Below are 13,968 nucleotides of genomic sequence, written 5' to 3'. Positions count from 1 at the left end.
AGCACCCTCTACCACCCGCCGCTGCGATTGGCCGCGCGGCGTGCCGTCCGCGCGTCTGCGCGCCCACTTTCGCAGTTAAAAGGGTGCGTTCGGTGGCGGCGAGTGCGGACGCGATGTTGACACAATATACGCGTTTTTTGCTGCATGGCAACGAATTCGATGGTCGATGGACGAAAGGCAGACGCTGATCAACGCGTCGGTGAGTCCAGATACATCAATTGTCCAGCAAATTGGTATTATTCCACGCAAAACTCGTGGATGCGTTAACCTTCACGGCGAGAATCCGCGCGTCGCGAAATTGACGCCGCGCACGGGCGCCAATTTTTTATATACACGGCGCAGTCAGGGAGGGGGGGAAGTCCTCCACCTCTCTCGTTACGTCGAGACATGGTTATTAAAATTCGATGCATATAGAGTATGAAATTTTAAGTGCTGCGATACAGATTTAAATATATTACGGCTCAACTCTTAATCATCTTTGGGCAACTTTGTACAAATAATAAACACGTCAGATACAAGGAAAATATATAAAATTTACAGGTCTGATATAATTCCAGAGTCTATTAAATATTCACTCATTGGTATGTGTGTTTTTTTCTGATAATACTACAAAGCTAACATTTCTGTTTCGAAAAACTTTTTCTTGATAATTGCATTTTCAAAGATTACAGAATATTGGATAATCTTAGATAGCGTATGGCCTAGAAAAATGTATCGCTTATCCTACGAACATAGGATAAAAATAGAAACTAATAACCTTTTTGCTGATGTAACTCGTCTATTACCTACCCAAATAACGATAATAATGTCAATAATTTGCATATATCCTCTAGCTGATTACATATTTGCATCGGTGTGTGGGCATATTAATTGCACGTTGAATGCGCAAGAGCAGCGCTAAGAATGCAAACAGAAAAAAAAGTTGCTCCAAAACTTTAAATTTATATTTAATATCTATTTAATTGTATACATATAATATACGTATTAATAATAGCCTTAAAGAATTCGCATTAAAAATATTGAGCGATCTGTTTGAATTTATCTAGATAACATAGTGAACACACATCTGTTATGGTGGTAGCTCTCAGTTCAATCAGCAAATCACGATCTCGCCTAAAAACAGAGAAATGATACGTATTCGATTATCTTGTCATGAAAATCATCATTGTATACAAAACGCTTGCAAATTTATTCCGCACGCCAAACGTTTTGCGGCATATATGGTCCTTTGATACGCATTTAGTCAAAGCTTTCCCTACAAACCGTAGAATAAAAATATTGGCTTTGAGCAAACAATAACCGAGGGACGGAGGAATAATATTAAAGTTCTTCAATAACCCGACAAATATTGATGAAACGATCTTAGATAAAAAAAAAACATTTTATGCCGCAAACACGCGGAACCCTTAGAGAGAGAGAGAGAGAGAGAGAAATTCCTAATATATTTAAACAATCCCAAAACACTTCCAAAATATAACATTTTAAAAATTCGATGAAGAAACCCCTTCACCGATCATTACTTCACAATTTTACAATTAGCGTTACAATTTCAATTTTCAACAAATTGATTAATCCCAACAAATTTCCACTTCTGGAGCGATCTGATACATCAGATATATATCGTCGCCTACGGGGCGACGATTTGTATTCCGCCGAAATGAAATGAGTTTCGGGGGAAACACCGCGAGCTATTACATCAGGCACACCGTCGTGCCGAGGCTGTTACGCGATAGCAACAACGTGGGAGTGCGTTCGTACAGTTGTAATACCGACGTATACAGCGAGGGTGGTGTGGTGGGCGAACACGCTGGCGCGGGAAAGCCGTCATAAGTGATTCGGTATGCGCATACATGATGGGGTTGGCGCGTAAATGCCCGCGATGTTCGATCGCGGCTGCACATATAGCTGCGACGCGAAATCCCTCGTCGTTTCGTACGAGCCCGCCGAGGAAACAACGTCTTCCGCGATCGCACGACAGCTCGGGGAAGTTTCCTTGATCGAGCGCATCTCTCATTCATCCGCCCCTCACCCCTCGAGAGAAGCTGTTTTTCGCTCTTCTCCTCTCCATTTCTTTTTCTCGAAGGAAAAACGGCACCCATAAACTCGCAAGTGTGTCTTCCCCGAGCCGTCACGTCACGTCGAGCTCGATGATACGGAAATTCCCGGAGATGCCGCAATCCATTAAGCCTCCCCTCGAGTACCATCGGATGCGTTCTCCTCGCGAAGGCGCGAGGACTCGTAAATTTGCGCACTAGTGTGCACGCTTGTGTCGTGCCTGATAAAGGGTGGAAAATTTCGAAATCCTCGCTCGTTCCTCGGATGACAAACTGCGAGGGGACCACTTTGTAAATTTATACATAATTTATGCGCCATTATTTATATTTACACCATCATTATGGAAACAGCGATAATTGGTCATTGAAGTGTCAGGTGGTTTGATTCATTTTTGTATCTCTGATAGTAAATTAAGTTGAAAAAAAATATCAACCGCAAGACAAACACCACTTTTAATGATCAAAAACTTTTAAACGAACGGTTCGTAGAAGAAGATAAGAAAACGGAAAAGTGAAATCTTGCCTGAGAATATTTGCGCTATGCTGCCGGAGGATCTGCAGTAGGTCGCAAGGGACGGCTCGTAACTTGTCAGAGTCTGCTTGGCATCCTCGCACCAGTTCCAGAAGATGAGCTTCTGATCCCGCGCCGCGAGATCCGACAGCAGCAGCGCCAGGTTTTTCGCGACTGTGGCGTCGATCCTGAGCACGTGACGACCCTCGAGCACCACCGGCAAGTTTCTCGATCTCGTGTCGCACCTTAACACACGACAAACTTAAATCCGAAACAACTGCCATCTCACATGCATATGAGGTGCCCAGAAGAAACGCAAAGTGCATGTGCAATGTCTCTCATAAAATTTGGAGCATGTATTTTCTCAGAGTAGATATCGGGTATTCTAAAGCTTTCAACTATAAATATGGAATATGGAGAGCCCTTCGAATATGAATATGATTATAGACATGCAAACGAAGAACAACGTACCGTTTTGCTTTGATGGATTTTTCGTTTGAACCTCAGAAAGACGTACAGGTTGAAAATTCGCCAATATTTGTGGCAGACTTTTCATTTGAGTTAAAAGGTTAAAGTTCACAATTTAACACTTTTACACACGCTGCATTTCTCTTTCCTCGAGGCTCCTAAATGGTTTCTCACACTTATTTACGATGAGACTTACCAGGACATTACCCGTTCTCGCAGATATTCCGCAGCCGGAAAGCTCAGAGATTGCTTCGGCGATACGAAAAGCACGGTCAAACCATCGACGATCCGCTCCTCGATCAATAGTCCAGGCCGGGCCGCGAAATAGAGTAAGAGAATTAGATTTACCGCAATCCCGGCGATCATACCGTACTCCAAACCGACCGCCAGGCAACATAATAACGTCACTGTCAGCGGCACCAGATCGATTTCTGCTCGACGCCAAAAATGGAGGAGACAGAGAGACCAGATTAACTGATAATTTATAATGAACTACGTCCAACGATATTTCCATAAAACTTTACTTTGAAGAGGAATACGATTGTATAAATAAATCTCTCCTGAGAAAGTTACAATTTTGCGATTGTACTATAGAATCGTCAATTATATATAATTGATATTATTTGAAAATATTAAAATAAAATATCGATGAAAATATCTTGGGAACATCGCGTAAAATACGCTGAAATGAAAATGAAGATATTCTTACTTTTTGTTCTCCATAAAACGATGAAAATTTGCACATCGAACATGTGATACATCGCGATTATGATGATGGCTGCCAGTGCGGCTTTGGGAATGAACTTGAAAGTAGATGTCAATAAACCACACGCGAGAAGCACCAGACCGCCAGTGATCACACCACCCATCGGCGTTTTGACACCAGAAGCGTTGTTGATGGCCGTGCGGGTGAAACTTCCTGTCGTGGGCATCGATTTCACGAAACTGCCGAATATGTTGCAAAGTCCAAGCGCCAGCATCTCCTGATTGGCATCGATGGTCTTCCCTTTGGCTGAAAAGTTGTTTGCTTTAAGTTTAAATCGCTCCCAGCATGAAATTCGCTCGCAAAGTTTGCTCACCGAACGCCTTAGCAATGACGATGCTCTCCACCATGGCGATGAGCGGTATCGAGAGAATGCTGCTGCCAAGCTCGCCTATCAGATCCGTAAAGGTGTACGTATGGTTACCCTTCACGATGCTGAACGGCGGTAAGGAGAACGACGGCAAGCCCTCGGTTATATTGCCCATAATTTGAAAAGGCTCGATTCCGTGAGAAAACAGCAAGTAAGTTATGAGAATTCCAAGTATCACGACTATGGCGTTTCTAGCTAAAGAAATCACCCACATGAATTTCTCGAATGGGGTTCCCAATTTTTTGCCAGGCAGTTTCTATTTTTGAAAATGAATCATTTTATTGATTGTATCTTTCACCAATTGGATTATACTCATTAAAAATGTATCTCGCTCTTTTCAATTGATTTAAACGAGCATGATGCAAATATATAGACTCATTTATTATTAGTGATGCAAAATGTATCAAGCTGAAATAACTGCACGCGACGCGCGCGCGCGCACACACACATACACACACACACACATATTTTGAAAATAGAAATGCATTTGCACAAAAAATTTCTACTAAATTCTTTACTGAAATATTAAAACATTTTTTATAATTATCAAAATCTGATATTTTATTCTGTAAAATAAAAAATTACAGAAATGGTTAATGGACTGATAACAATTTGCATGATTTTTAAGCAAACATATAAAACGTAAGACAGATGTTCTTAATTAAATTTTATTTGCAATGGAAAAAATTTAGAAATATTGAATTAGAAATATTGAATTAGATATTAATAAAATATAAAATTCATAAATTCCGAAAAAAGTAAATCTTTAAAGGTGATATCTCTCACATGATCCGATTAACATACCTTGAGCAGAATCAGCACCACCATCGTACAAACCCCCAACACCGTGTCCCAAAGTTTAGTTTCATTTAGATGTTCGACAACTTTCACGACTGAGTCGATGAAGGAATCGCTACGTCCTTTTATACCCAGCAAGGTGCCCACCTGAGAAGTAGTGATAATAATCGCTGCGGCATTGCTGAAGCCGCCTATTACGGGCAAGCTTATAAAGTCTACGAGAAATCCCAAGTGAAGTATTCCCATGATCATGATCACTATGCCGGACAGGAAGCACATAAGCACCTGGAAAAACAATTACATTTGAGACTCATCAAGAATTAGAATGGAATACATATTTTGCGCAAGAATATTATGAAAAATTCATAGAATTAATAAAATATTTATTGAGGAATTATTTAAACATAGAAAGGGGATGTTAGATAAAAATAACGTTGACTGAAATTATATTAGTGTGACGTAATGTCACGAAGATGTCAAATAAAAGCGATACGTGCTACGTAAAAACAGAAAATGAAATTAAACTTTGAGATATGACACAAGAATTGACAAGCTCTACTTACGGCGAGATTCGCTCCTAGTCGCATCACGTGCTTCTGCACCAATAAAGCCATTAACGCGGTAGGACCCACGGTGACATCCTTGCTGCTACCGAACACCAGATAAACGAAGCAACCCATGAAACTGCTGTACAGGCCGTACTGAAGTTTTCAAAAGTTCACCTGACGAGAGTCAGCTTTTCCAACTATTGTAGATTAGAGCGGAGTTACACACGAAACGGCGATTCTTAAAATACTCGAAGGAATTTCATTAATCCTTCGAGGAAAAAAGAAAACCGACGCACAGTTCCGCGAGTACGTGATCGCCGGTTTTAAATGAAAAATACGCTAATTAATTCTCGTTAATTTTCAACCGTCTATTCCAGAGCTCCTTTATACAGAGTATCGTTACGTAGAAATCGATACGACGCTGGGAATTAGTTTAATTAATTTTATGGGGCACGTCACGCCACGGTACCGTTAATTCGATTTTCCCGGAGAGTCATCGTGTACGCGAGAGCGCTGAAATTTGACTCGAGCATCATTCAAGGGACGAAGTTTGCACGTTACAAGTACACGGTCGTAAGAACGGTCCTGTCCTGCATACGCACCTGAGGTGGAAGTTCAGCCACTAACGCATACGCTATGCCCTGCGGTATCGCGGTCAAACCCACTGTCAACCCTGCCAAAGTATCCTGCAGAAGTTTCCCCCAACTGTACAGAGGTAGCCATGCCAGGATCGGTATCCTCCGTAGAAGGAGCCCCTTGAGGTCGCAACTCCGGGAGAACGTAACATTTGGCCCTATGATTTATACAAACGAACGTAGACAAAAATCAAGCAACAATTACTGCGAAGGAGATTAATGTTCAAAATTCAGCGAATTCTCCAGTTAATTCGTGCAACGAGAAATGTGATTACTTTGAACAATAATATGTTAATAATAATATATTGAGATGCAAGATTGAAAAGTAATTTCGAGATTATTAAGATATAAAATAATGTTAAAAAGTAGATGATTCTTTTTTTTGAGCTAATTTTATTTACTGAATATTTCTTGATTAATAGGATATCAAACGCCAGACATTAGACATTGATGAAATGCCGTAAAATTTTAATTTGAAAAATATGGTAATGTTTTAAATTACGTTTAATATCTCTCGTTTTCCTTTTTACTAAACTAATGGCATCTTATTTGAATCTAATGCAATTACTAATTGCTTGTACTATTTGCCTGGTTGTGAGACTACATAATTCATCGCTCTATGTATTATATCAATCTACTGTGTCTAACAAAGCAACTTATCTTCGCAGCTAGCGTGACGAATTCTGCAAAACTATTAGCTAATCATAATCACGCCTGTTTGTGCTCTGACAACCATGGCGATATCGAAGGCTGTGCAAGCGTGATTACAAAGTAGCATCGTTTGCAGATGCAGTTTTAATTTTAACAACTATTTTAATTCTCAGTTTAACAAAAACTGTACAATAAATTTCTCCTAGAATATATTTTAATTAAGCAGTATGTTACTCGTTTTTATTAAATTGTACGTACATAGCCTCATGATCTCGCACACGCACCAATTTCCGCTATACGCGTCACATGCAACAAATGTAATAATTCTCACGGATAATTTTTTGTGCAGCGAGTCGCGTGCAGTTAATAAACGTACAACCGTAGCTCGGTGTTGATTTTCGTGGAAAAAGTGCGATCAAAGAATCGTGATCAAGGCTTCTTATTCAGCACGAAGTTCATTAAACACTGACACCTTCGGCAATTGCGATAATCCACCGCAGCGAGGAACGCAACGGTTTTTCAAGTATCCGATTAATGGCATGATAAAGCATTTAACGTGCCATGCGGCAACCCTCGAGATAAGCCTCCCTCAAACAACGATCGACAGTCAGCAGACAGGCCGATTCGACGATATGGTCTCATATCTGCGAAATGTTTAACAACGTCGCGATTCTCGTGATAATTTCCGTGGTATTAGTTGTCATGTGATAATGTCGCAGTGAATCGCGCTAATCATATATCTACACGAGTCACGTGAGATCTGCACGATAGATCTTGGAAATAAAAACTCGATGAAACCTAGCAGTTCTAATTGCTGGAATTCTTTCCGCTGCGTAGTCACGGGTTTGAACGGGTGTTCGTGAAATTGTGAGAACGTTTAATACGCATACGCAATTCTCGTTTGTGTCACATGCTAGAGAGATGCAAAATCTGGAGGATTTAGTATCAACGAGTGTCCCTTAAGAGAAAATCTCGCGAATATTTCATAACAAAATACATCGAATTGTAGTGCTTTTTATGAAACAGACGGATCGACGACCATTCCTTCATATAAAAAAATGTTCGAAATTTCGCTGTTGTAGCGAATTAATGATTCTTACATGTATATGTAAGGAGGAATGAAATGAATATAAAATAGGAGAAAAAAAGAGAATACGAGATGTGAATTATACAAACATATATCTCGAGGCTCGCAGAATGCACGACAATTATCGCGCTTCCTCTCTGCGTGAGAAAAGAAAAACGGAGTTGTCAAGATTAATTGTTTACTGTCATCAGGACGCCATACTGGAAGACAGATTTTGATGAATTGCCAAAGTGTATCGCGTCAATATTTGGCATCTTTCTCAAGCAAACACGGCCGTTACTACGACACCACTACACTACTACTACTACTACTACTACTGCATGTGATAAAAAGATAAATAATCAAGCGTAGAGTACGTCGCTATCTGAGGCAATAAGACGGCTCGAAACAAAGACATAGCATCGTCATCTTTTGCCTAACATAACAATCACTTTTTCCTTATCTCTGGTCTAATTACTTGTTTATTGTACGGAATGTTAATTAAGGAAGCAACGCGACGCGTTGCAGCAATAACATTTTTAATTATACAAGAGGTATTTAAAACCATTCCCTTTGTAAATAACACAGTTTTCATATATGTATAGAGTCTGATCCTCCTATTCTAAAAAAGGCGTGTTAACTTCGTGAAGTTCTTTTTTATCGAATATTGAGGCCTCTTTTCCACGACGCTGATTGGTTCTCTCGCTTGGCTCGAACTTCGTGTGACTTGAACTTCGTGTTGCGAATGTCAGAATGTCATAGTGGCTGTCAGTGCGGTTATATTGACAATTTTATTTATTATATTATTTTTTTTATTATTTTTTATTTTACTTATAGCGCGCATAGCGCGCGCCTGTGGGCTAGTATATTAAAATATATGTGAAACATATTTTCTCTTGCATTAACTTTTTCCTCTAAAACAATGTGTGTACGCTGTTTATAAAATATTTTTCAATATTTTCCCAGAGATAATGTTCATCCCGAAAATTATGTATTTCGGAAAAATAATATTTTCTGGTTTTATTTTTCATTACGTATCAAATTGCAATTATCTATTTCGAATATCTGATAAAATAAAATTTAAAAAAAAATGCACCTCTTTCGCAGTCGGTAGGACTCGAACCTACGCTCCCAGAGGGAATCTGATTTCTAGTCAGACGCCTTAACCACTCGGCCACGACTGCTACGGAGAGCACGTGTCTCACTTGACGTACTGCATCGGACAGACATTGGACATTGGACATTGTCATTCCATCAGATATTACTTTCATATGATTCAACTTATTTGTTAAAAAAACACAAAAGAAATAAATAACCATACGTGCGAAAGATGCGAAACGGAGGGATTGAGTGGCATGTTGACTCATGAACAATTAGTTCATAGACATCGCGAAGACGCTCATGATGCTAGGCCATGACTGCAGATGACGGTGGAATGACGGATTCCAACATCGACGGAGCTGGTGCGAATAATGACGCGCGCGCGAGAGGATCTTGGCAGAACTTACTCGTGAGGAGCGGTGTCGTCTCACCGTTGAGTCTGCCTCGCGAGAACGACATATCGCGCGATCGGACGCACCACTGAACAGATGGACAGACGGGCGAACAAATGAAAACCAGAGAGAACACGCGGTCCAGCGTCGCACGCGCTACGCTCGCGTTACGAGATGCGCGTATCCTTCGACTAGAACCTAGAGAAGAGCGAAAAAGAGAGAGAGAGAGAGAGAGAGAGAGAGAGAGAGAGAAAGAGAGAGAGCGAAGGAGGTCGATAAAACAGAGCGACGCGATCCAGCGTGATCACATGCGTGTTCCGAGGTGATAACGCGGAACTCTCCGTAGCGATCTCGGCGCGACCTCGAACTGGCCTGTCACGTGCTGACCGGACGCGTGCTGACACCATCTCTATCGCGCGCGAGAGAGGTTTCCGTCATGTTGTCGGGTGCCGATGCAGATTAGCCGAGCGGATACGCCGAGCGAGATAGGACCGATTTCTTGGGATCGCGGCTGGCTTGGGATCCTCGGAGACTGTAATTTTCGTAGGAGAACGCGAAGGATAATCGACGGGTGATTTATTGCTGTCGCGTTTAATTATATGGCTAAATGACAGCAATTGAGTTAATAGATGTGTTATCGTAGGATTACAATGCGATTAAATAATTAAATGCACGATTGTGACATGGAAATTATGAGACTTTTCTGTTTTCAGTTCTCTTCCTTTACAATATTTGTATCTTGGAATTGTTCAAGCCAGATAAATGTCGAGAGAAAAATTTTGCAGAGTTCCGAGTTCAATTACGATGATACTGTAATACGTAATTACTCGGTAATGATCCGTAAAACGAGGCGCCTCTACTGGAAAACATATCGAGTACAAGAGCTGATTCGCGAAATCTGCTTATTTAATTACTCCGATATTTTGCATTTAACAATTTAATTAAACCGATCTGCCTTTTTCATCTATTTACATTTTACCTCGCAATTCTGTGCGAACGGTGCGGTAAAATTTTTTATCTCTCGTTTAATGATGGGATTATCTTATTTACGCGAGTAATAACTTTCCAGCCGTTGTGTGTGTGTGTGTGTGTGTGTGTGTTCGCGCGCGCGCGCAGCGTTGCAGAGTAATACAATTGTTTACAGATAAATATGGTGCACGAGTAAACATTTAAAATATGTTCGAGTTGCTGGCTGCGAATACACGTTCCAAGCGATATTCCCTGAGGATGTTTAGCGTGCACAATACACGTGTATACGTATGGCGAATCGAATTTCGCTTGGCTTATCAGCCGCCCCATAAAATACGAGCGCGATGAAAACGCGTCAGAAAGAAGGATGCGCGATCAATATACGCGCGTATGCCGCTTTATAATATACATCTTTATTATCATATTCCGAGATTTTCAAGAAGGAGCAATCTGCGATTTAAACGATATAATTGACCGAATCGCGCTAAATTAGCGGCACATGTTACATTGCAAACCGCAGTTAACGCGAGTACCGTGATTGGCGGAGATAAATCCGTCAGCGTCATATCATCAAACAATTAAAGATAATCTCGTCGTACAATTAAACGCGGAATTTGCGCGTCATGTGCAACACATTTTCATAGTTCTTGACAAAATCTCACGTGATCGCAAGTATAGCATTAACGGCGGCGGGAGGGAAGGGGATGTTTCACACGGAAAATCCGGGAACAGTCTTACGCGATCATAATTATTTATTCAGCCTATATTTAATTTATTCAGGATTTATCAGCAGCGAATTTTATATAGACAATAGAAGAAAGATTAGTCTTTTGTTATTAATAATAAAGACGAGAGAAAACTGCAACAGAACGACAGGACTGTCCAATAACGCTTTCTATTGTGCGTGCAGTGTTGTTTTTCGAGCTTCGCTTGTTTCGAAACAGCTTTTACAGGAGCGTGAATTAATTACGAGCGGCGTAAACCCGGTTTTAACAACTGCACATTTAATGACACCGCGTTTCGAGAGAGAGAGAGAAAAAAATGGGAATTAAACAATGACGGCGTAGTTGCAGAATGCGGAAAACACTCGTTCGCGCGATCGATAAACGCGCGGCACTTTTTTCTTCTCTCCCTCCGAGCACAGCACGGCTGACGATGCATATCAAAATGTAATGCGGCCGCGATTGTTATTTCAAATGAGCGGCACGATTCGCGCAAACTAAGCCGAAACATATCTCATTTTTACGTAATCGGTCACGTAACCGAGCACATTGTTAGCGGAACGAGACCAAGATACTTGTCGTGAGAGCACCATTGTGTCAATCGATCATTCGCGTCGGCCGCGGCCGTTCGACCGAGATCGGGTTTATCTGCCAGCGGCAGAAAATGATCGCGGAGTCCTTTATTCTCGGCGCGATTTATCATTGCATAGAGCGATGATTACGCCATGCATGGCAAAACGCTCCCGTCGACTTTACCGCATGAAATCATTCATGCGAATCGGATAATACATACATGTATGTACGTATTACGTAAGATATCGCTCGATCGTCACCAATCATTTTTTTATTATGACACCTACAATCATTATCCTATGCAGATTATAAATAATTATAATTGTAAACCACATCATTAATGACGATTGCATAAAGAATACTTTAACGTCAATATACATTTCGTATTATTATATCGTTATCACGATACTTGTTAAATTGAATCCATCATTTGGATAAAAGAGAAATTCGAGATATATTTTATTAAAGAAAAAAATATTTTTCAGAAAAAAACAGTAAATTTGTTTCTTTTTTATCTTTGAAAAAATATATTTGAGCACGTTGTTACTCGGTAAAGAATTGCTCCGCACAATTTGCACAATGATAATATCAAAGGAAGTATGCAGTGCACTATTTATTATGCGCATATTTTACCGCAAACTGACGTTAATTTAGTCGCATGCGAGTTTAAATGTCCACCACATATTTATTGAATAAACTGCACGATAGTAAACTTAATCACCCGGGATCGATATACCGATATTGTCGCGCGCGCGAGAATCGTCGCGAGCCAACAAAAAGCGAACGACGAGGATGGGATTCGAACCCACGCGTGCAGAGCACATTGGATTAGCAGTCCAACGCCTTAACCACTCGGCCACCTCGTCCGGTAGCAAAATGGAACACGTTTACCGAGATGGCTCATCCACCCAAACATGTGCATCGTCTGCCGCATTGTTTGTATTAAATCAATTTTAAGTCGGTTTTCCACTGAAAATGTCTTATTAGCTTTAAAAATATCGTCATGTAAATTTTCCAATTTCCATAATTAACATTTTATATTAAAATTGTTTAAAATTAATTGGAGAGTTTAATTGTATTTCTAGCGATTTATAAAAAGCTGTTTATAATTCTCTCTCTTTCTCTCTTGCAAAACTATTTATTTATAATTTAAAAACGTTATGCAGTTAAGTTATATGGTATTTTCTTTTTTAAAAAAGCTCGACTCCAAATTGGTTGATGATACCGTAATTTACAGGAAATAAGCTTAATGACGGGTCCTCGTAATTGTTGGCCAAATACGACATATCCATTAGCGTGGCGTCTGCATCTAGTTACATAAATTATTTCAATTTTCGGCGGAATTTTATCGTAACGACCTCGAGCTTACGCAATAATCGCGCACTCCGCGCGCAATCGTGAGATTGCACTGGAGTATATTTGTCGACGATCTAATTGTCTCGCCTCAGTGACCAAGAATAATCGGTATGATCAAGTTAATTCCGACAGCCCCGAGAAAATCACAAATCAATCACGATACCTGTTGCTTCTGGCTACTTACTCGCCTAATGTGCCTCCCTTTTGATTCTTGCCTCGTCACGATACCTTTGAGGGCAACAGTCTTAAGTACACACGCGACTATAAAACCAAATTGAATAAAGAGACAAGGAGACACCGTGGTAGTGTTTTCGAAATGTCAGTCAAAACTTGAATTTCTTTTCTCTATAAGAATCTCTACATATTCAGTCTGTATATCATTTCAGACTTCCTGTAGAACAGGAAAGAGAGATAGGTATCATCAAACATCTAAGAAGGCTAGAATAGAAAGCATTTGCCAATTTGTTTAGCTGACTTTTCTGTTGCATATTTTATTTAAGTTTTATGCAATTTAAGTTCCTTGAAAACATGATAAATAACGAATTTTTAATAAAAATCCATCGAATTATTTATGTTAATCACGTTACGGGGCCATCCGTCCGTTCGACGGTTCGTCAAAGCACAGAACGGGTTGCAGAATATAATGAATGGAGGTTTTATCCAGTTTTGCTGGTACCGCGATGCACCCTCAGCCGATCTTTGGAAAATGCGGATAGGTACGCGCTGAAAAGCCGGGATGGCGTAATCTCATCAGTAATTCAGGCGGAACAGGAGGAAGAATCCCTCCTGTTCATCAGGAATTCGAGCGCGAAGGGAGAAGCCGGGCAACGCGCCATCGTCGTCGGTTCGCCAAGAATTCGTGCCGATCGTAGATTCGCGACTGCGTAATCGTGACACCGCGTCACGATGTCTGACTGTCCGATCGCGACCGAGAAACCAAGAATTCCACGCCGTTCGCGCGACTTGCCATCTGAGATTACCTTACCGAGGC

At 40.6% G+C, this 13,968-nt stretch overlaps 2 protein-coding genes and 2 non-coding genes across 8 annotated transcripts in view; 1 reads left to right on the top strand and 3 right to left on the bottom strand.

Annotated features, from left to right (window-relative positions):
• Positions 1–78: 78 nt before the first annotated feature.
• LOC105278424 (sodium-independent sulfate anion transporter) overlaps positions 79–13,968 on the top strand; it is a 34,174-nt gene continuing 20,284 nt past the window's right edge. For both annotated transcript variants that reach the window (XM_011337500.3, XM_026973214.1), the window contains exon 1: positions 79–199. The gene's annotated coding sequence lies outside the window, so the exon portion shown is untranslated. The remainder of the gene's footprint in view (positions 200–13,968) is intronic.
• LOC105278425 (sodium-independent sulfate anion transporter) lies at positions 927–10,395 on the bottom strand. Of its 4 annotated transcripts, none has more exons than XM_011337503.3 (9): positions 9,186–10,395; positions 6,115–6,305; positions 5,528–5,665; positions 4,971–5,249; positions 4,113–4,422; positions 3,743–4,045; positions 3,230–3,464; positions 2,578–2,810; positions 927–1,113 (listed from the first exon to the last, which is right to left on the bottom strand). In XM_011337503.3, exons 1-9 carry the CDS (start codon positions 9,229–9,231, stop codon positions 1,094–1,096), a joined length of 1,755 nt encoding a protein of 584 aa, XP_011335805.2. In that variant the 5' UTR covers positions 9,232–10,395; the 3' UTR covers positions 927–1,093. The 4 variants fall into 4 exon arrangements, with proteins under 4 accessions (XP_011335805.2, XP_011335803.2, XP_019886847.2 ...); XM_011337501.3 differs by having other exon boundaries at positions 9,373–10,394; XM_020031288.2 differs by lacking the exon at positions 9,186–10,395 and adding an exon at positions 7,057–8,506.
• Positions 8,967–9,048, bottom strand: Trnas-aga. Its single transcript has one exon. It is a non-coding gene; the product is annotated as a tRNA-Ser (tRNA).
• On the bottom strand, positions 12,406–12,487 carry Trnas-gcu. The gene has a single exon. It is a non-coding gene; the product is annotated as a tRNA-Ser (tRNA).

The sequence above is a fragment of the Ooceraea biroi genome, chromosome 10 (genome assembly GCF_003672135.1).
Source record: "Ooceraea biroi isolate clonal line C1 chromosome 10, Obir_v5.4, whole genome shotgun sequence".
Classification (NCBI taxonomy): domain Eukaryota; kingdom Metazoa; phylum Arthropoda; class Insecta; order Hymenoptera; family Formicidae; genus Ooceraea; species Ooceraea biroi.
Note: the sequence above shows the minus strand (reverse complement) of the source record. Positions and strands in the feature narration are given on the sequence as shown.

Coding starts and splice junctions, on each gene's coding strand:
- LOC105278425 (XM_011337501.3), bottom strand. CDS start 9,424: ATGTCGTTCTCGCGAGGCAGACTCAACGGTGAGACGACACCGCTCCTC. Junction 4,423..4,970: donor TGGTGCTGATTCTGCTCAAG/GTATGTTAATCG, acceptor TTTCAAAAATAG/AAACTGCCTGGCAAAAAATT. Junction 2,811..3,229: donor CGAGAACGGGTAATGTCCTG/GTAAGTCTCATC, acceptor TCGTGTGTTAAG/GTGCGACACGAGATCGAGAA.